The sequence below is a fragment of the Dermacentor andersoni genome, chromosome 3 (genome assembly GCF_023375885.2).
Source record: "Dermacentor andersoni chromosome 3, qqDerAnde1_hic_scaffold, whole genome shotgun sequence".
Taxonomy (NCBI): Eukaryota; Metazoa; Arthropoda; class Arachnida; order Ixodida; family Ixodidae; genus Dermacentor; species Dermacentor andersoni.
In genome coordinates, this window is record NC_092816.1 from 58305614 (window position 1) to 58326420 (window position 20807).

The 20807-nt window shown below is 49.0% G+C and overlaps 1 protein-coding gene across 2 annotated transcripts in view; it reads right to left on the bottom strand.

Annotated features, from left to right (window-relative positions):
• Positions 1-641: 641 nt before the first annotated feature.
• LOC126547409 (calmodulin-B-like) overlaps positions 642-20807 on the bottom strand; it is a 167434-nt gene continuing 147268 nt past the window's right edge. For both annotated transcript variants that reach the window (XM_055063080.2, XM_050195397.3), the window contains exons 3-5: positions 5324-5467; positions 2462-2704; positions 642-958 (exon numbers count right to left, since the gene is read on the bottom strand). In XM_055063080.2, the coding sequence (XP_054919055.1) occupies positions 927-958; positions 2462-2704; positions 5324-5450 (402 nt within the window). In that variant the 5' untranslated portion in view covers positions 5451-5467 and the 3' untranslated portion in view covers positions 642-926. The remainder of the gene's footprint in view (positions 959-2461; positions 2705-5323; positions 5468-20807) is intronic.

Here is a 20807-nt window from a genome sequence, read left to right on the forward strand (position 1 = left end):
TAGTGCGGTGAGTGCTGATCAAAACGATGTGAAGAACGGGTTGGAGGGGTGTGGGGAAGCGTCAATGGTACAACACATAATGTGCGCTCTCAAAAGCACGGGTGACACACTGCGCATTGCAACAATATAGTGCACACCGAAGGGTCCAATTTGTCCCATGGCAACGTATATTTAACTTGGCCTGGCGTAACAAGTGAAGCGATTCCACTTCAGATTCTTTGCCTCCCCCCCCCCCCCCCCGTCACCTATCCAAATCGTAATGAAGTGAGCATTACGATTTTGGATAAGCAGTTGAAAATGACTCGAGAGAAAGTAGTGAAGGCGCGAGCAACGGTGCAAAGCCATTATGGATGTGGCAGGATGACAATTCTCATCTGCCGTAAAGAAACTGCTCAAGCTGCTAAAACTTTATACCGGGAAAAAGAAAACCCTGCTTTCCAAATAGAATCTCACGTTTCGACGAACTATTTCGTTATAACGAAAGTTTCGATTTAGCGAATCTCCGAAGATTATTTTTCTGCGCATCTTTTGTTACGCGCCGTCTTGCACGCGACTAAACGAGGGTGCTGCTATAGCCAGGGACAATCGTTGCACCTTTCCGGTAGTGCGTATATGTTACAGTGCGGAAAGTAAAACAGAAAACAAATAACGAAAAGTGAAATCCGAGTTATCGCACGAAGTTGGTTGGTGGCTACATGGGCTTCAAAGGGATCAAGGTCTGTACGTCCACCCACACCGGGCAGCGTCTGTAGCGGTTCGAAGGAAGGGGGGGGAGGGAGGGGGGAGGCATTCGATGATTCGACCGGTCCCGCAGGGCGCGGTGTTGTATTGCCAAACTGGAAGATTCGCGCGCATGGACACACGTCGACGTCTTCGTCATTCGTCTCACTGGAGAGGGCCGAGGCTCTGCGGCTCGGCGACAGCGCTCACTTCGGAGCCGTCAAGATTGTGACGAACTCTGCGAACGGAAAGGGGGGAGAGAGAGAGACATGACGACAGACTTCAGCGATTTATTCGGCCCTGAACACATTTACTGGGACTACAGCACTCTCCCACAGTGAAAACCACCATCTTGATTTTGTGATTCTTTTTCTTTTCCCCTCGAACATACACTCTCATAAGCGCGCTCAATCAATACGGCGGAATGGTCACGAAGCCAGTCGTTATAGGGCAGTTATAACCATTGGGGTGGGCGGGTGGGGGGGGGGGGGGGGAGGCTTCGAAAGATAATGTAACAGTTTAAAGCAGAAAGAATAATGAAAAGTGAAATACTTACCGTAATGTTTAAATGTTAATCACAAGCCCTGTGGTACTAAAAACGTGTTAACTCAGTAAATTTGTAACTTCGTTGTGATGCACGCAACTTCCTTTCTCTGTGGTATAGTGTGAAATCCAAGATGCATGCAAAGCTTTAGCACTCTCAGACTCCCCATATTATAAGTAGAATGCAGCTTAAACTGCAGCTGAAAGGACTTGCGATGTTGTCACTGACGTACATACGTACTCTTGCACATCAATCGCCGCTTAATGTACACGTTGAATGGCCAGTTACGATTTTTTTTTGCGCATGCTCAGAAAAAGTTTCCGATCTGCAGACAAATGCTCCCGTAAACGTGTGAACCCAATATCATTCCGTTGCGCGCAGCAATGAGCGTAGACTCGCACAACGAACCGCTTTCTGTCACCTGCGGCTTTCGAGGGCCCAGCTCGTCGTACGTTAACGTCAGCGATGACGTCATACAGGAAGCGCGCGCCGGTCTATAGAAGTCAGCAATTTGGGCGATTGTTCGCGACCATGCAGGAAGGAAGAACTAGGAGTGAACATGTATGCAACACGATTGAAGCCATACGAGTCGGCCCAAAACGTGATCGTCACGTCAGGGCAGTCAGGGCGCGTGGTTGGTTTCATTGCTCCCACTCTGCATGCAGGCAGAGCTACGGCAGGGAAGCGGGACAAGTGCGCATCGATTTAAAAACTACCGGGAACTCGGTAGTTCCCGGTAGTTCTCGGCCAATGCGCCGAGTTTCAGCGGTCACGTGTTGGGCCGACACTGCGAGGAAGAAAGCGAAGGAAACGGCTCCAATCACGGAGGGTTCGTTTTGTTGCGTGACGTGATAATGGCTCCATCCTAATTTACTTCATTCCTTCATGTTCATGACCATGTATATTACTCCTGAGCAAAAGTTCGCGCGACATTCGATCCCACACCCTTGCAGGTCTTCTTAGTAACGGGAAAGCGGCGGCTTTTAACGCGTCTAGTCCATCCTGTCACCGCTCCTATAGCTCTGTGACTCTCGGTCACTTCTGCTAGACGCGCCCAACTCGAAACACTGCGTTAAAAAGAGAGAGAGAGAGAGGGAAACCCGGGAAACACACTTTGGCTACATATATAGCCTGATACAGCTTGACTAAACTAGAACCAGCTATAGCTCCCAGTCTAGGTTATAGTCAGCAGCATACCGTCGTAGTTGACGAGTCCGTCTCCGTCGAGGTCCGCTTCTCGAATCATGTCCTCAACCTCCTCGTCGGTGAGCTTCTCCCCCAGGTTGGTCATGACGTGCCGCAGCTCTGACGCCGAGATGAAGCCGTCGCCGTTCTTGTCGAACACGCGGAACGCCTCCCGGAGCTCTTCTTCGCTGTCCGTCTCCTTCATCTTCTTGGACATCATGAACAGGAACTCGTTGAACTCGATCGTCCCGTTGCCTGCGACGGGCACCACGTGATCGTTACAGCAAAGAGCCACAATCTTGGCTGTTGGGCTCTTTGGTAATGACGCGCGGAAAACACAGCTCAGCATGAAACGAAGTCACAATGACAAAAAGGTCGTGTCTTCCCATGTGCAAAGACACAAAGCAAGATGTCTTTGTCTCTTTACTGTGGCCTACAGTCATTTAACGATGGACTGTTTTCAATGACAAAGTGCCGCGTTGCTCGAATAATTTTGCTGTAGTATTTCGGATAACGTTCCGACATGGTGAAACAGATAGTGTTAACGTGTTAGGGACAAACCTCTCTTCAGTCGGTGCTTTCGCCTCCTGCTGCACATTTGCATTAGCTTAAACTCTCGTTATAACGAAGTCGCTATATAGGGAGCGCCATTAAATATGCGACGTACATCACTGCTGTGATTAGGATATCGTCGCTTTGTTTTGGAGCGGCCTCATTTCAGTCAGTGGTTCCGTGTCCTACATCACATTAGCATTAGCTAACGAGTCGCTTTATACGAAACGTCAATACATGCGACGTGTATCACAGCTGCTATTATGATATTGCTACGTTGTTTGGACTTCTCTTTAGTTGGTGGTTTCGTCTCCTGCGGCACATTTGAGCAACATTAGCCCCAGGTTACAGTTAAACCCTCGTTATAACGAAATCGTTTTATATGGTACGTTATTATAGCCTGCGTATATTGCTGCTGTGATTAGAACGCGGTCATTTTGTTCGGGATGTGTCTCGCCTACTTCGATCGTCCAGTTTACCACGCAGGCAAGTGCACAGCATGGTTAACGGGCATAAGCTATCGTTGAAAAATAGCTGCACGCAACTGTGCGCTTTGCTCGAATTTCATCGCCCGGCTTTCACCGCAGTATTAACGTTGGAATGAGAGACTTCTTATTTTTTTTTTACTTTCATGTGTCCTCTGTACTTCGCTTTACTCTTTCTTTCTTTCCCGAAGCGTGCTTGTTACTTAACTATACTTAACCGCATGACTCTCTCTCTCTCTAAGGGTTCGTGACTTGACGGAATAATTTCCCATCACCTGACACGAAGGCGTGTTGTCGCGGTAAACATAGTACATACGCACGCAAGGGCTCCGGCGCCGCTTGCGTGCAGCAAAAGCGCTGCGTGGAGCGTGTGACGCCAGCGCTAACGTAAAGTGCTCACGCTTAACCACCGCGGTTGCTCAGCGGCTACAGCGTTGCTCTGCTGGGCACGAGGTCTAGGGTTCGATTCCCGGCCTCAGCGGCCGTGTTTTGACGGATGTGGAATATAAAAAAAAAACCCTATAGCGTATTAGGGGTACGTTAATGGACTCCACGTTGCCGAAACTAATCCGGATGCGGCGCTCCACTTACGGCGTCTCTCCTAATCCACTGTGAAGTTTCCGGAAGTTAAGCCACAGCTTAAAAAAATTGTTGCGCTTACTGGCCCCTCCCCTACCTACACACTACACTAAAGATTTCTAATGCCAACAATTTTTGTCGCAAACGCAAATGACACTGTCGTCACTTTCACCTTCTGTTTTCACCAGCCATCGGAAGCTGTGGACTACAGTAGCAGTCGCGACAACAATGTATGAAATTCGACTGCACTGTTGGGGGCACGTGTAGGACAGATGGACAGAGGCACATCAGCAGGCGAATGCGAGTACCTCTCGTCTCGAACAATCTCCATGGAACGGTGCCAAGTCAAGGAACACAAATAACAAACACCGAGACAGAGACAAGTGAGCCCTTGTGCGCGTGTCTCAGCGTGAATTCTTTGTTTCTCGTACGCTGGCGCTGTTCCTGATTGTTCGAGGCGGACAGCCGACCAGTCTGCATTGCTAGTACCACGTTTTTCTAACTGCACACATCTTTCTTTAGTCCCGAGACTCCGCGAGCAAAAAAAGAAAGAGTTAAGCATGTTAAGCCTGAATATATTTATTTACTGCGGCAGCAGTAGACTGTCATACCAAACATCGCCACCTTCTTAAGCACAAGGCGTTCTCAAGATGCGCGCAACGTCGTCTTCGTCCACTAATTAGAGCATGTGCCTGATGTGGCCTCCGAGATGCGTGCACAGACGCCATCACTCTCAGGGCCTGCGTGGCGCGCAGAACTCTGCACATATTGCAATATCACTAATATATTAGTGCGCGATGGCTCATTGGCTTGCACTGTCAGGGGTCACTATTCTGAACGTTGTAGAAATACGCCATGTTGGCGACTCTACTTGGCCCAGATGGCTGCCATGTGCGGCTTCTTTGATTGGCTAAAAAAAAATGCCGCCGTTGCAGAATGTTACAGCGCGAAGTAATTTTGCACTGCCCAGAACAGACATACCAGCTCCCGAGTTCGACTACCCTTGGAGGTTTTGATGGGTAAAGTGCTTTTTTTTTCTTCACCATGTGGCCATCTGGGGATGAGAATGTGGTTTGGCAAGAACTTGATGATAACGTAACGGAAAGGAACGACTGACAGAGCAAGCGTCTAGTCGCGACATTTTAACTGCCGTCGCAGTAAAACAAAAGAAAGGTTGGGAGATGGTTTGAAGGGCGCTTCGATTTGCTTCGCTACTGCAGGTGTCAACCTACAGTCTCGTGGGCCGAAAGCGACTCACCATCCGTGTCCACGAGCGTGACCATGTTCCGCAGTTCCGTCTCGGTCGGTCTCTGTCCCAAAGAACGCATGACGATTCCCAGCTCGGATGACGTTATGCGGCCGTCGGAGTCCTTGTCGAACAGCATGAAGGCCTCCTTAAACTCTGTGAGGACAGAAAGGAAGCGGAAAGAACGTTCAGTGATCGCCTGTGGCAAAAAATAAGTTTGGCGAAAGAGGGTTGCATTTCGTAACTGCAGTGAGCTTCAGCCTCACGATTGTAATGCAGCTTAGTTGCCGCTACAATAGCTGCGACTAAACGTGAGCTAAGTATACAGGCGGAGAAGTTTTATTGAAAGAAACTTCTGTGTAAACGAGGTTTAAATTGGGGTGCACAATAATAAGCTATAGTAACTTGTAGGCTACGTTGGTAGGTCATCCTTCTTCCATCCACCTTTACCGGCACGTGAAAGTGGGAAAACAAGTTGAACAAAATTGATCAGTCGTTCCCCTTCATGAACGAGGGCAAATCAGCCTTTTTTTTGACGAGAGCGGAGAGTACTGCATGCAGTCAGCACATTAAAACTGTCGACGCTTCCTTTCCCATAGACAGCAACGAAAAAAAAAAAGAATCAAGCTCGAGCTAGCGCTCATTTGTATCCTGTGATCATTTCGATCGGTAATAAGAGTAATTTTCTTTTTCGTGGTACCTCACAAAATAAAGTTCTGGATTCTGCTTCTATCACGCCCAAACAATTCTCACGCATAGGAGACTTGTGTCGCCCAGTATTTTTCGCAGCATATAGAATGCCACAGCGACGCGCGTTCTGTTTTTTTTTTTATGCGCAAGCATTTTTTGGCGTGAGTACGCCAGCAAAATCTGTCCGTCCCGTGACGCCTTATGTATGCAGAATTAGTGCATGATTTATCAAGTTAACAAATGTAATTGTTATAATATTGTAATAGTAGATCACTGGTAGCGTTAGAAAAAAAATAGTTGTGACCGGGATTCGCACCCTGGACCGCAGCGTGGCAGGCAGATGTCTATGTAAGCCACATTGATCGGTAACGTTAGAAAATGATTTTTAAAAAAATACCGGTTATGTCGCCGTCACCGCATCAAGGTCGTAACAACAAGAAAAAAAAAAGGAAAATAAAGAAGAAAAATAAGACATGTCGTGGGGGGGGGGGGTGTTTCGGCTCAGTTGATACGATATATCTGCAAAATAAATGCATACTTGGTCAAGCTGACACATACAATCGTTATATTAGTGTAATAGTAGATGATCGGTAGCGATGGGTAGGCATGCATAAGCTAGCTAAATAAGTAAGCAAAAGCGAAGTAGCAGCCTTGCCACAGAACGCTTACGCATTAATAGACAGTTCTCAGAATTGCTGTAGCACCTTTACGAAAAAAAAGAGGTGCCATTTTTTTTTCAGCATTGTCACGTTGTAGTGACAACAAAGGACCAGACTCTAGCACAAGTTCTGAGCCACGAAAATGGACTTTTTGTTGGGCGAACTTGTGCCCAGTAAAGCAAGTAAACCTCAAGCACGACTACAGCAACGAGCCGAGTCGTCGAAAGCTGATCTACGGATCAAGACGTCAGCTATTTTATGCACGACTTATCGCACATTTCAGCCTAATCGCTGCCGTTCGCTTTCACAGAATGTATGTACACCACTGTTCACTTCAAGCACGCCATCGGATTAGACAAAGTTATTTCGTTATAGAATTGGCGGCAATATTTGTAGGAAAGTTCCGATAAATGTAGGCCCGTCTTGCGTCGAGCGGTAAACTTGTAACTCATTAACACTGGTTAACTGGCAACTGGTGTAACAATGGATAACTTTGAAACAGTGGTTGGCGGGTGAGAAACGGTCACGAAAGACAATGTACTCGTGTCAGTATTGCCACGCTTGCAATGTTTATGTTTTTTAACTGTGAGTTTCTCTTTTTATTCTTTCGCCATCAGTTTGCCACTGTCATCAATTTATCGCTCTGCGCGTTTTCTGTATCCGAAGTTTCTTGACCGCTGTCTCCAATTCTAAAGTGTTCAAAAAGCTTGTCTAATCAGATTGATTGAACGACACGAATATAGCGTCGCAGATTTTCGAATGTACGGGAGCACCAGCGATTATTCTGCAATTGCGTGGTGATACATGTATAAATATGGCCGACGTACATGGACTCGTAAGTTTAGGTTCGACGACCGTGCCTATCGCTATAGCTGTGATCTGAGTGCTCCTCGTGGTTCTGGGCCCAAGTTCGCACAATAAAGAATAGCATTCTTATAAAAGCAAGCTTCAATGGCTTTAGCTCGATAGCGTTCATCTAAATGCTTAGAAATGGGGAAATTGTTTTTCTCCGCTGACACTTCACCAAATTTGTTGTTTCCTAAATTGAAAAGAAGTTAAAATCTGCAGTGACTGTGGGAAGCGGACGTTTTCACATAGTCTGTCAATTTTTAATAACAAGTCGTTTAAAATTGCAAAATTTACTAGAAATCTCAAGTATCAATTTTACAGCTCTAACTCAACACGCAAGCACGCGCACGCGCACACGCACACGCGCGCGCGCGCCCACACACACTCACTCACTCACACAGAACATCAATATTGCGCAAACTGTACCTAACTTATAACAGGTACATCTAAAGTGGACAAAGTTAATGTAACGTGCGTTGCTCTGTATTATATACCACTTATTTGTGAATGGGGCTTTTGCAAAACCTTTGTAAGCATTGCAACAATATTACGTGAGCTGTGGGTGCTCATATCACAAATTGTTCCGCTTTAGATGCTCTAACAAATGCGATTTACAGAACAGAGATATGTTTTGGTGCAGAGTCACATAATTGTAAGCTTCGTGCTTCAACATGTTTATTTGTTTTGTTGTTGTTAAGCTGACAAGCTTTCGCAAATTTATGTATAACGTTGCATGCCCGAAATCAGAGTTCTATCTATCTATCTATCTATCTGTCTGTCTGTCTGTCTGTCTGTCTGTCTGTCTGTCTGTCTGTCTGTCTGTCTGTCTGTCTGTCTGTCTGTCTGTCTGTCTGTCTGTCTGTCTGTCTGTCTGTCTGTCTGTCTGTCTGTCTGTCTGTCTGTCTGTCTGTCTGTCTGTCTGTCTGTCTGTCTGTCTGTCTGTCTGTCTGTCTGTCTGTCTGTCTGTCTGTCTGTCTGTCTGTCTGTCTGTCTGTCTGTCTGTCTGTCTGTCTGTCTGTCTGTCTGTCTGTCTGTCTGTCTGTCTGTCTGTCTGTCTGTCTGTCTGTCTGTCTGTCTGTCTGTCTGTCTGTCTGTCTGTCTGTCTGTCTGTCTGTCTGTCTGTCTGTCTGTCTGTCTGTCTGTCTGTCTGTCTGTCTGTCTGTCTGTCTGTCTGTCTGTCTGTCTGTCTGTCTGTCTGTCTGTCTGTCTGTCTGTCTGTCTGTCTGTCTGTCTGTCTGTCTGTCTGTCTGTCTGTCTGTCTGTCTGTCTGTCTGTCTGTCTGTCTGTCTGTCTGTCTGTCTGTCTGTCTGTCTGTCTGTCTGTCTGTCTGTCTGTCTGTCTGTCTGTCTGTCTGTCTGTCTGTCTGTCTGTCTGTCTGTCTGTCTGTCTGTCTGTCTGTCTGTCTGTCTGTCTGTCTGTCTGTCTGTCTGTCTGTCTGTCTGTCTGTCTGTCTGTCTGTCTGTCTGTCTGTCTGTCTGTCTGTCTGTCTGTCTGTCTGTCTGTCTGTCTGTCTGTCTGTCTGTCTGTCTGTCTGTCTGTCTGTCTGTCTGTCTGTCTGTCTGTCTGTCTGTCTGTCTGTCTGTCTGTCTGTCTGTCTGTCTGTCTGTCTGTCTGTCTGTCTGTCTGTCTGTCTGTCTGTCTGTCTGTCTGTCTGTCTGTCTGTCTGTCTGTCTGTCTGTCTGTCTGTCTGTCTGTCTGTCTGTCTGTCTGTCTGTCTGTCTGTCTGTCTGTCTGTCTGTCTGTCTGTCTGTCTGTCTGTCTGTCTGTCTGTCTGTCTGTCTGTCTGTCTGTCTGTCTGTCTGTCTGTCTGTCTGTCTGTCTGTCTGTCTGTCTGTCTGTCTGTCTGTCTGTCTGTCTGTCTGTCTGTCTGTCTGTCTGTCTGTCTGTCTGTCTGTCTGTCTGTCTGTCTGTCTGTCTGTCTGTCTGTCTGTCTGTCTGTCTGTCTGTCTGTCTAATCTCCCCCCCCTTTGGCGCGCTACACAGCGATGCATAGTCCGCAGCAAGCGTGACGGATTTGAGATCTCCGGGTGGGCCTGTCTGATGAGTCACAGCAGCTAATATGTGCGACGTCTTACTTTCCCTTTCTCTTTTGTTTCTCTTTCATTGCCGCAGTTGCGAAACTGCGTCGCAAGACTTGCCCCCCCCCCCACGCGACCCGTTCACGAAAGCCGGCATACGTATGCGGCTCTCACGAAAAAAAAAAGGAATAATAAGAGAGGTGACATCCGGTCGTCGTGACCGTGATAGACTACAGGTGACGCAACAACACGTAGACCACGAAAGCACGGGTCAATATTCGATCTGTTCTTTTTTTACAGCGGCGGCAGCGGCAACGTGAGGAGGCGTGGTCGATATCGGGGAGGCGCAGCTGCAAGAATCACGCATGACATTCAATCACATTTCAATAGAAAGTATATTTCACGCTACAAAAGTCAATAAAAACTCAACAGAATTTGTGTAAATATTTTTGTGAGGTCCGGTGAAGCATAAAGAAATGCAGGTCGTATTGAACGGAGAGTATAGAAGTACCGAGCTCGGATACAGCGAAGCGTCTACAAAAAATATAAAAAAATATCGGCTATAGTGAATTACTTGCGTCAGGTTATAGTGGAAGCGTGCGCAAATACTGACGTAGGTTTCGCGTATATAGTTTCTTGAGGTGCGCTATGGCAGCAGTGTGATCACGACCATAGAAAACTTCCGGTCATGCAATAAGTAGTAAATATTGTTACGTTTCGCCTACAACGCGCGGTAATGCCGGCGCGGATGCAACGGACGCCGGGGCTTTGTTCAAAGCGGCGGACATTTTGGCCCGTTCAACGACGCCGCAACGCCTACCCGCCAAGCGTGTCCAGGCGTGTTTCAGTGCCACGTGTCTTCGTGTGTGCGTGTGTGTGTGTGTGCCCTCGCTTGTCAAAGCGCGGCAGCCGGGGAGCGGAGTTCCCCGAATGAGGGGCCTGGAGGTCTCTCGGCTCAACCGCTCGCGCCGTCGTGGGCCCCTGCTGCGCCGTCCCGTGACCTTCATCCCGTGACCTTCCCTCCTTCCCTTTTGGACCGCGACGCCGAGAGTATAAGAGCAGCTGCCCCCGGACGCCAGGAGAGAGGCTCCGATTTGTACTATTGAGTTACGTGCGCTCCCGTCTCTCCACTCCGGTCGACCTGACCGGCCGCTCTTTTGCTATGTTAGAATAAACCAGTTGTTCTGTTACCAGTCTTCTCATGCTTTGCCGGGACCTTCGGATGCTTCCAGTGCCCCAGGCCGCCAGGCCAACGCTACCCTTGGGGCTTGCGACCCATTGGCAATAACGGGCGTCAGCACCGAGACCCCAACAACTCGGGCCAGCGGTGCGATTCCAACATCTGGTTGCCAGCGGTGAGATCGCGACAACGGAGGCCAGCAGCGAAGAGATGCGGTTGACTGTATGCTGAGCAGCACAACGACCATCCGGGAGCAGCGCAACGAGCCCTGTGTGATGACTGGTTGCCTGCAGCGGAACGACTGCGCTGAAGTCTTGGCTGCGAGGTTTGGTGAGTGCGGGACTTTCTTCTTCTGAGTTTTGCCAGGCTTTTGTTAGTGTTAGAAACAGAGCTGGTAATTGTGGTTGTCGTTGCTACCGGGTTAGTTTGCGGCAAGACAATAGTAGGCAGTAGAGAAAGCAGCATTCAGAGCAGCCATGGATTTGAAGTCGTTGCGCAAACCGAAATTGTTGGAGCTTGCGAGAGAGTTGGGTCTGGATGTCTCAGACAAACTCAGAAAACCAGAACTGCTAAGGGCTATTCTTGAGTTAGAAGCTGAGGATGACGAGCTGTCGGAATGCCTTGAGACCATTGAGGAGAGGGAGGAGCAAAAAGAGAAACAGGAGCGCGAACGTAAAGAACAAAAAGAGAAACAGGAGCGCGAACTTAAAGAACAGAAAGAGAAAGATGAGCGCGAACGTAAAGAACAGAAAGAGAAAGATGAGCGTGAACTTAAAGAACAAAAAGAGAAAGAAAAAGAAGAGCGCGACCGTCAACACGCGTTGGAAATGAAGCGTCTCGAGTTAGAGATGGAACGCGCTCGTAATGGAAGTCAGGCACACGGTGCAGGAGAACGAGTATTGTTCAAAATGACTGACCTGATGCGGCCGTTTAAGCTTGGAGAGGACATTGGTTTGTTCCTGGTTAACTTTGAGCGAACGTGCGAGAAGCAGGGGTTCTCTCGGGAAACGTGGCCACAGCGCTTGCTCACTTTGCTACCCGGCGAGGCGGCCGACGTAGTCGCTCGCTTGGAGAGAGAGGAGGCAGAGGATTTCGACAAAGTGAAATCGAGTCTGCTAAAAAAGTACCGGCTGTCAGCGGAGGCGTTCCGTCGGAAGTTTCGGGAAAATGAGAAAGGCAGAAGTGAGTCATATACAGAGTTTGCGTACAGGCTTATGTCAAACATGCAGGAGTGGCTCAAAGAAGAGAAAGCGTTTGGTGACCACGAGAAAGTTCTGCAGTGTTTCGGGCTAGAACAGTTTTATAGTCGGTTACCTGAGAACGTGCGGTACTGGGTCTTGGATAGGCCAGACGTTAGTACGGTGGCTAGAGCCGCTGAGTTAGCCGAGGAGTTTGTGACGCGTCGGGCTCGTGGAGCTAAGGACGGTCAAAAGGGTGAATTTGGCTCCAAGTTTGAGAGGCCAAAGTTCGCGCCCATGAGAGCAAAGGGGGACACACGTAGTGCGGATGCGAGTGAAAGCAGTCCGACCGAACGTAAGGAGACGGCGGCAGCCGAAGCCGAACGCAGAAAGCGGTTCGAGGCGAGGCAAGCGCGCCTGTGTTATACGTGCCAGAAGCCGGGTCACTTTTCGGCGCAGTGCCCAGAAACAAAACCAAAAGTCGTGTTTTTTTCATTAGGCAGCACTGACGAGAACATCAAGCTTCTCGAGCCTTACATGCGAGACCTCCTCGTGAACGGGAAAGAGTGCCGAGTGCTTCGCGATACCGCAGCTACGATGGATGTAGTTCATCTCTCTTACGTAGAACCCGATATGTTCACGGGCGAGTGCGCATGGATCAAGCAAGCAGTGGAAGCTCATAGCGTGTGTCTGCCGGTAGCAAAAGTGCTTATTGAAGGACCTTTCGGAGCACTTGAGACGGAGGCCGCAGTGTCATCTATGCTGCCCCCCCAGTACCCGTACCTATTTTCGAACAGGTCCGATCACCTCCTGCGCGAGAAGGGGCTTTTGTTTGGTGAGGCTAGCGTTCAGGCCTTAAGCAGATCGAAGGTTCGGGAGCTCGCTGCAAAGGCGGTAGATGCGGGACCGACGTTGTTGAACGATGAGAAAGGGTCAGAGGCGCAGCAAGCTAGTATTCAGAGCACGCCCGAACGGGATAAAATTGAGCCTGTAGCGTTAAAGGCACCAGATACTGGAGAGGAAATTCCCGATGCGGGAAAGTTAGAAGAGCTTCAGGTCGAGCTTCCGGGACTAGGCTCAGTGACAAACAGGGAAGACGCCGATCAAGTCATTAGTGACTTAATAAGTAAAGCATCGCTGTCGCCTGAGCAGAAAACAGAACTACACCAGCTCTTACAAGAGTTTCAAGGTCTGTTCTCTGAGAGGCCTGGTAGGACTTCTGTCCTTACTCATGACATAGAACTTACCTCCCCAGAGCCAGTACGATCCAAGGCGTACCGGGTGTCACCCCGCCAGAGCGATATTATGGAGGCTGAGGTAAAGAAAATGCTACAGCTCGGTGTTATTGAAGCGGGTGAGAGTGATTATACCTCCCCTTTGATTTTAGTTGAGGTACCGGGCAAGGAACCTCGTCCTTGCGTCGACTACCGCAGGCTTAATTCCATCACTAAGGATCAAATTTATCCGATCCCTAACATCGAGGAGCGCCTTGAGAGAGTGAGTAGCGCTCAGTTTATTTCCACCCTAGATCTTGTCAGGGGTTATTGGCAGGTTCCACTTACAGAAGAGGCTAGTAGGTATGCGGCGTTCATTTCACCAATGGGGACATTCCGTCCTAAAGTTTTGAGTTTTGGTTTGAAGAACGCGCCATACTGCTTTTCAAGCCTCATGGATAAAGTGTTGCGGGGACAGCAAGAATTCGCTTTACCGTATCTAGACGACGTAGCGATATTCTCCGCATCCTGGCCGGAACATATGGCGCACTTGCGGGCAGTGCTAACCCGCCTGCGCGATGCGGGCTTGACAGTCAAGGCTCCCAAGTGCCAGTTAGCACAGGCCGAGGTTGTCTACCTCGGACACGTGATTGGTCGGGGTCGTCGCCGCCCCTCTGAAATAAAGGTGGCCGCTGTGCGAGACTTCCCGCGACCGCGCACGAAGACCGATATTCGGTCGTTCTTAGGTGTCGCCGGCTACTATCAGAGGTACATCCCCAGGTACTCTGATATCGCGGCTCCCTTGACGGATGCTCTAAGAAAGACAGAGCCGCAAACAGTCGTCTGGGATGAGACGAAGGAAAGAGCTTTTAGCGCCCTAAAGAGCGCCCTAACAAGCCAGCCTGTGCTACGATCGCCCGACTACACAAAAGGGTTCGTTGTTCAGTGTGATGCTAGTGAGCGAGGCATGGGCGTTGTACTGTGCCAACGGGAAAATGGAGAAGTAGAACACCCCGTCCTGTATGCTAGTCGTAAGCTGACCAGTCGTGAGCAGGCGTATAGCGCCACCGAGAAAGAGTGTGCGTGTATCGTGTGGGCCGTTCAGAAATTGTCATGTTACCTAGCTGGCTCGAGGTTTATCATTGAAACGGATCACTGCCCTCTCCAATGGCTGCAGACCATCTCTCCCAAAAATGGCCGCCTCCTGCGCTGGAGCCTCGCTTTGCAACAATATTCCTTTGAGGTGCGTTACAAAAAGGGGAGTCTCAACGGTAACGCCGATGGCTTAAGTCGAAGCCCCTAACGTGAGAATCAGCCTCAAAATTGCTTGTTACTGATGTTTTTCTTCCTGAGGCAGGATTTTTAACTTATTGCTTTTGTATAGTGTTTCAAAGTGATGATGTGCTTTCTAGTGCAATTTTCCGATTTGTGGACGCGTTCTGAGTGCTGCTAAACTACTGTAAGGAACTAGGCAGCAGTATAAAAGGGGAAAGAGCCTGGCAGGGCTTAGTGAGGGTTGTGCCGTGCTTGCTGACTGAGCGGTTGACTTTCGGCGTAGTTCTAACGCTTGCCGGAAACGAGAACAAAATGTCAACTCTCCCGAAGTCACTTTGCAGTGTCCTGTGTGCACCTGAACGTGAGAACGAGGCCTTCTCTGTGCACTGCGCTCAAGAAACGCCAAAGGACGCCCGACTTCGGTTATGGGCATCATCGAGCGACATCCCTCCGGACAGCGGATGCAGTCCCCTGACCATCGGGATCTCCTTCCCCCGGCGGGGCGGTCTGTTACGTTTCGCCTACAACGCGCGGTAATGCCGGCGCGGATGCAACGGACGCCGGGGCTTTGTTCAAAGCGGCGGACATTTTGGCCCGTTCAACGACGCCGCAACGCCTACCCGCCAAGCGTGTCCAGGCGTGTTTCAGTGCCACGTGTCTTCGTGTGTGCGTGTGTGTGTGTGTGCCCTCGCTTGTCAAAGCGCGGCAGCCGGGGAGCGGAGTTCCCCGAATGAGGGGCCTGGAGGTCTCTCGGCTCAACCGCTCGCGCCGTCGTGGGCCCCTGCTGCGCCGTCCCGTGACCTTCATCCCGTGACCTTCCCTCCTTCCCTTTTGGACCGCGACGCCGAGAGTATAAGAGCAGCTGCCCCCGGACGCCAGGAGAGAGGCTCCGATTTGTACTATTGAGTTACGTGCTCTCCCGTCTCTCCACTCCGGTCGACCTGACCGGCCGCTCTTTTGCTATGTTAGAATAAACCAGTTGTTCTGTTACCAGTCTTCTCATGCTTTGCCGGGACCTTCGGATGCTTCCAGTGCCCCAGGCCGCCAGGCCAACGCTACCCTTGGGGCTTGCGACCCATTGGCAATAACGGGCGTCAGCACCGAGACCCCAACAACTCGGGCCAGCGGTGCGATTCCAACAATATCTTTATTTTGTCTTGTAGGTTAATATAGCTAGCGGTCTTGATGTGTTCAGATTTAATAAACGTACCTCCATGCGACGAGCTCACAGCATTTTCTTTTGTTTCACTAAATAGTAAAATCTATTTGCTACACATTTTAACTGTATAGAAAGGCTGGTGTCAGCTGGACAGTTCTATTTACTTATAAGCTAATGTAACTTCTGTGGTTCCACTAAACGGGAGGTCGATGTGTGTGTGTAAAGATAGAAAGGTCCATTGAAACGTTTCCAACGGCCTTTATTATAACGTATGAGTTGGACGGGACACAGTGAAGCGTTCCAGTTCAAGAAAATTATTCCACAATGGCGGACAGGACCTAGGACTTCTTAAGAGTGTGGAAACACCCTCATACCGCTTCGCTGTCCCTGATGTATGAGTTGCGCGAAACTTCGAAGGTTCGTTTTTACAGCGAAGATGTACATGGCTAAGGCATTTCCGTGGTCCACGAACAACCCGCGAACTGGATCATTGGCACGCCTCGGAGCAACCGCGCGAACGCGCTCGTGCCACTGTTCACGCGTTCGTCGTCTCCTTCCACGGCTGGCTCTGTTGCCGCTCATTGCTTAAGGGGGTATGAGCCGTTCATTGGCTATCGTAATCATTATCATCAACAATCATTATCATCAGTAGCTGTGGCTCGAGCATCGTCAACTTCTTCCGCAGTGGCTCCATTGGCGTTCTACATATTCCAGCGTAGAATTTCGTTAGGTGGTATGAACCATTGCTTGAAAGGGGTATGAGCCAATCATTGTCCTATGCGGCGGACGCATCTTAATAACAGAGGTGATACGAGAATGCGTATGCGTAGCTATATCGTCACGATGACCACCGATCAGGACAATAAATATGTTCGTACCTTTGTTCAAAATTTTGTTACCTCTGCGTCGTGTGCTAAACCACTTCGCTGGTCATCCACCTTCACAGAGTGGAATGGCTCATAACTTTTTTTCCAGTCAGGCGTGCAAGAAGTTTCGCAAGTGCGATTATCGAATTAGCCGAGTAGTTTGCTATTGAGTGTCACTGGACTATGCCGCTATCTGAGCAATAACTACAAGTGGTTGTAATTTTCGTATTTGCCCCGCAGCAGTCAGTCATGCCGAGCTAATCTTTCTCAACGAAGGTGACCAAAGTACACAATGCGTCACCTCCGAAGCCCTCGCGGTTAGGACCATACGCATTGCTGGAGCGTCCCTCGACCACACGCCGGCGCCCAGCCTAGGAAATTTATATTGACTTCTTCTTGTTCTTCTTCTTTTTATATTACATTTAACGCAGAAGCGTTTCATCGGTGTAGGAAGTACGTCGTCACTCTGGCCACAGGTCATACGTTTCCGCTTTGGAGAGCGGCCACTTTTGGCTGTTTTTCTTTGTTGTTGATCCACTCCTTGCTCTGTCGCACTCTTTACGTACGCTATAACGGCTGTAATGTTGCATTCTAACAGTTGTATGATGTTGGCTATTTGTTCCACTCGTCAGCGAATTATGGGCTGAACTTGAGAGGTTACCCCTGATAGTTTTTTTTTTCTCTCAAGCTCCTGCTGTAAATTTCAGATCATGTACGTACGTGCATGATTTGATTTGATTTGAAGATTTCACATAAATCCTTCGAAATCAAACCCGCGCCAAGAAGGCGGCGGGTAATTAGTGTCGCTGTTCCCGCTGTTAACTTTTTTTTTTTTTTTTTACGGCGCAGCAATATCAGTCATAAATAAGACGTTGTAAAAAGAGATTTTAGTTACTGTGTGAATAGACACGATTTTGTGATTATCGATCCAGAAATAAAATTTCGTATGCGTCCCGAGCACAAGCTTGAGCAAAACAAATTCTTGGCGTCGCGCGTTCACCATGTGCTGTGTGTGCAACCTCAGCGGCCGCATTCACATTGGTCAGAATTATATGCGCCGATTGCGAGGTGTGGTGAAACGCTTGTGTGCATGTGTTACGCTTGTCTCGAGCAAGAGCGAGAAGGCCAAAGTCTGGTCTCTTCGATTGAACGAGTCAATGGCCGCCTATCACCCGAAGGCTTCATTTTTGTGGCCTTGGCCGGACGCTAGCAGTGCAGCCGTGATTGTAAGGGTAGTTCTAGCCCTTATTTCGACAAGCCACTGGACCAGACACGCGGCTTTACGGATGCCTCAACGTGGTGGACTTGTATTATACGCATGCTCTTCACTCGTCATCATCACCGCTAACTTTCCTTCTCTTTCTCATCTGCGGAGCAGCAGCACAGGGTTAGCTCTGTCAAACCAACATAACTGGTTTTCTGCAAATGCATTATCTCCTCTTCTCTCTGTCGTCGTCATCATCGTAATCATCATCATCATCATCATCATCATCATCATCATCATCATCATCATCATCATCATTCTCCTCTTCCTGTTTTTTTTTTTTTATTTCCAATTAAACACCCTGAACGCTGAGCAGCAGCTCGCTGTAGGCTGTGATTCATTCGGCCCGCGCTCCGAGCTATATTCTCTCACAAACACGTGCCCCCTTGTGCCTCGTGCCCACAATTCCACGAGGCGACAGCTCCCGCTGGCATCGACGGGACAGCGCGCGAAGCGGACCCAGCACGGCGTGCCGCCGCCGACCTCTCGAGCCTCGGCGGTGGCCGGCGGCGCGTAATGGAGCCCCTCATGCGAGCTAAATCGGTCTTGCGTGCGAAACGGCGGCTCTGCGCCCGCTTGCTCCAGTTCGCTCCGACCGCGCTGACCGCGCAACACCCCCCCCCCCCCCCCCCCACCCACCCCAACCCCGCCTACGCTCTTTGAAGCCGGTGGCGACGTGTGCACGTGACGTTCGTGTTCTGTGTGCTCTACGTGCGCTGCGGTATCCGTGATTCCCGTCGTCCAAAAAAAAAAAAAAGACAAAATGCACTCGGCCTTACGCGTGCTCGAACAGGTGAACGCGCACCTGCCTGACGGCGAGGACTAGCTGCTCGAGCGAAGTAGCAGGTCCGAGTTTGATTACATAAATGGCCGTCTCGCCCGGACCGTGTCGTACAGTTAGCTGAACCTCGATTTAACCGGATGTCGATGGGACCCGAGAATTGTGCACGTGCCATATTCGTCTTTGGAACGGCCTCCCCGATAACGTAGTTGCGAAGACTGACCGCGAAAAATTCAGGCACACACTCAACTTGCTTAATAATCCTCGTTAACGCATGCTATTGTACTCACTGTTTGGTCTTCTTTTTCCTACTTTTCTCCTTGCACTGTAATGCACGTTTGTTACAAACTTATCGAGTCGTCTTTTTTTTTTATTGTTCTGATACACAGCTGTATGTCGCTAATACGTTTCTTTGATGTTTAGACGGTACACCTGGCTGGTGTAGTTTTTTCACGCCTTCATAGTGTGATGAGATCGCCACTTTTATGTGCTTACTTGGTTCTATGCACCCCCCTTCCTCAATGCCTCATGTAGGGGCCTTGGAAGGTATCTTACAAAAAATAAAAAAATAAACTGAGAACTCCGTTGAGTCGAAAACGCTTAAACATTCTTGCGAATAACATATATTGATTCAAGAGAAAACAAATATTTTTTTAGCAAGCGTACGAATTTAACTCACTTATCGTAGACAGCGAACCCGTCGATCGCGTCTTGTGTGTGTGTGTGTTTTATGGGTGCGGCAAGCGTTATGGATAAGTTATTTGCATATATGCCAGGTGTCACCATACGTTGTCACCATTGCAGGCACTTTTGTGGCCGTTGATAAAGTTAATATTTCTCGTGACGCTTCACAAGTCTACGCAATAGTCGTATGAGGGCGCCGTGACGTCATCATGTGCCGTTTAGATAGCGGTGGTCTGACGAAAGGCGTAGAAAAGCATGACCAATATTTACGCACTTTACGCAATGCCTCTTTACGGAGGCGTTGTGCCTTCCCCGCTGAATGGATATGAGTAACATTTGGCTCAGGTGTTCAAGAAAGCGTTCCTCCCCCACCGCTCTTTTTTCCTAAACCCCTTCCCCTGTGTAGGGTAGCAAACCGGAGGTGCGTCTGGTTGACCTCCCTGCCTTTCCTTCCTTCCTTTCCATCCTCCACCCTGTCACGTCTAGTACGATTTATTTACCATGCTCAAAGAGCATTGCGGGGCCACTTTAAATCGAGGTTTCACTGTACTGCGAAAGCTACAGGTATACTGCGAGCTAATTCGACGTCCCGGTTCACCATGTGATACTACGACGTTGACTAGCGCAGTTTCGGGCAGCGTACAGTGTAGGGTGGAGTAGCGCAAACCAGAATGGGGCACAATAAAAGCGCACGAACGCGCAGACTTGGACGGAGGTAGGTGCGAGATCACTTGGCTAATGACTGAATTAGCGAGTGGTTCGCTATACGTTCCGTGGTGCGCATGTTAGTAAACCTCCCGTTGTCCTGCCGAACGAAGTGTTCTTTTTTTTCAGCACCTAATGCGAGCTTAAGCAACGACTGTCACCATTTTATCGTATCAGCCTCGCTGGGCTAGATCCTCGAGTTTCTTGGTATATATGCTGAGCCGGTTGTGTAGTATGCTAGAATTCTGACTGACTATGCAGTACGAGTCAGCGGAAGTCTGTTCTGCCAAATGAAACAGTAAATCCCCGTAAGACTCATGTCGGCTCATACGTATTTCCGAGACGCACATACCATTTAATAGAACAGCGCATGGTATTCGAACTCTCCTTTTGATTTGTGGCATTTGGACCACACCATTCTGGTATGCACAACCGGATGTTCTGGCTTATACAGAGCGCGGAATTTTCTTGTCGAAACGTACGTTGGTTCTGCGCCGAGGCTCGTCTACTTCGCGCACCATTGATCACGTCAAGTGTCTCCACCTTGCTTGCTGTGAACCCCTTCGTCTTGCTTACAAGTGAGAACACACGAATAAATAGCAATAAATAGCAATAAATAGCAATAAATAGCAATAAATAGCAATAAATAAATAAATAAATAAATAAATAAATAAATAAATAAATAACCGCGACCAATGTAATGTGATGATGAGTCTACTTGAACATGCAAACTGTTCGCCGACACATAGCGCGAACACATTATTGTCTCACGTGTCCCCTGTGGATCCAAATATAACGGCTAAAAATATATTACCCATTAAAGTATAAACCTGACCCGCCGTGGTTGCTCAGTGGCTATGGTGTTAGGCTGCTGAGCACGAGGTCGCGGGATCGAATCCCGGCCACGGCGGCCTCATTTCGATGGGGGCGAAATGCGAAAACACCCGTGTACTTAGATTTAGGTGCACGTTAGA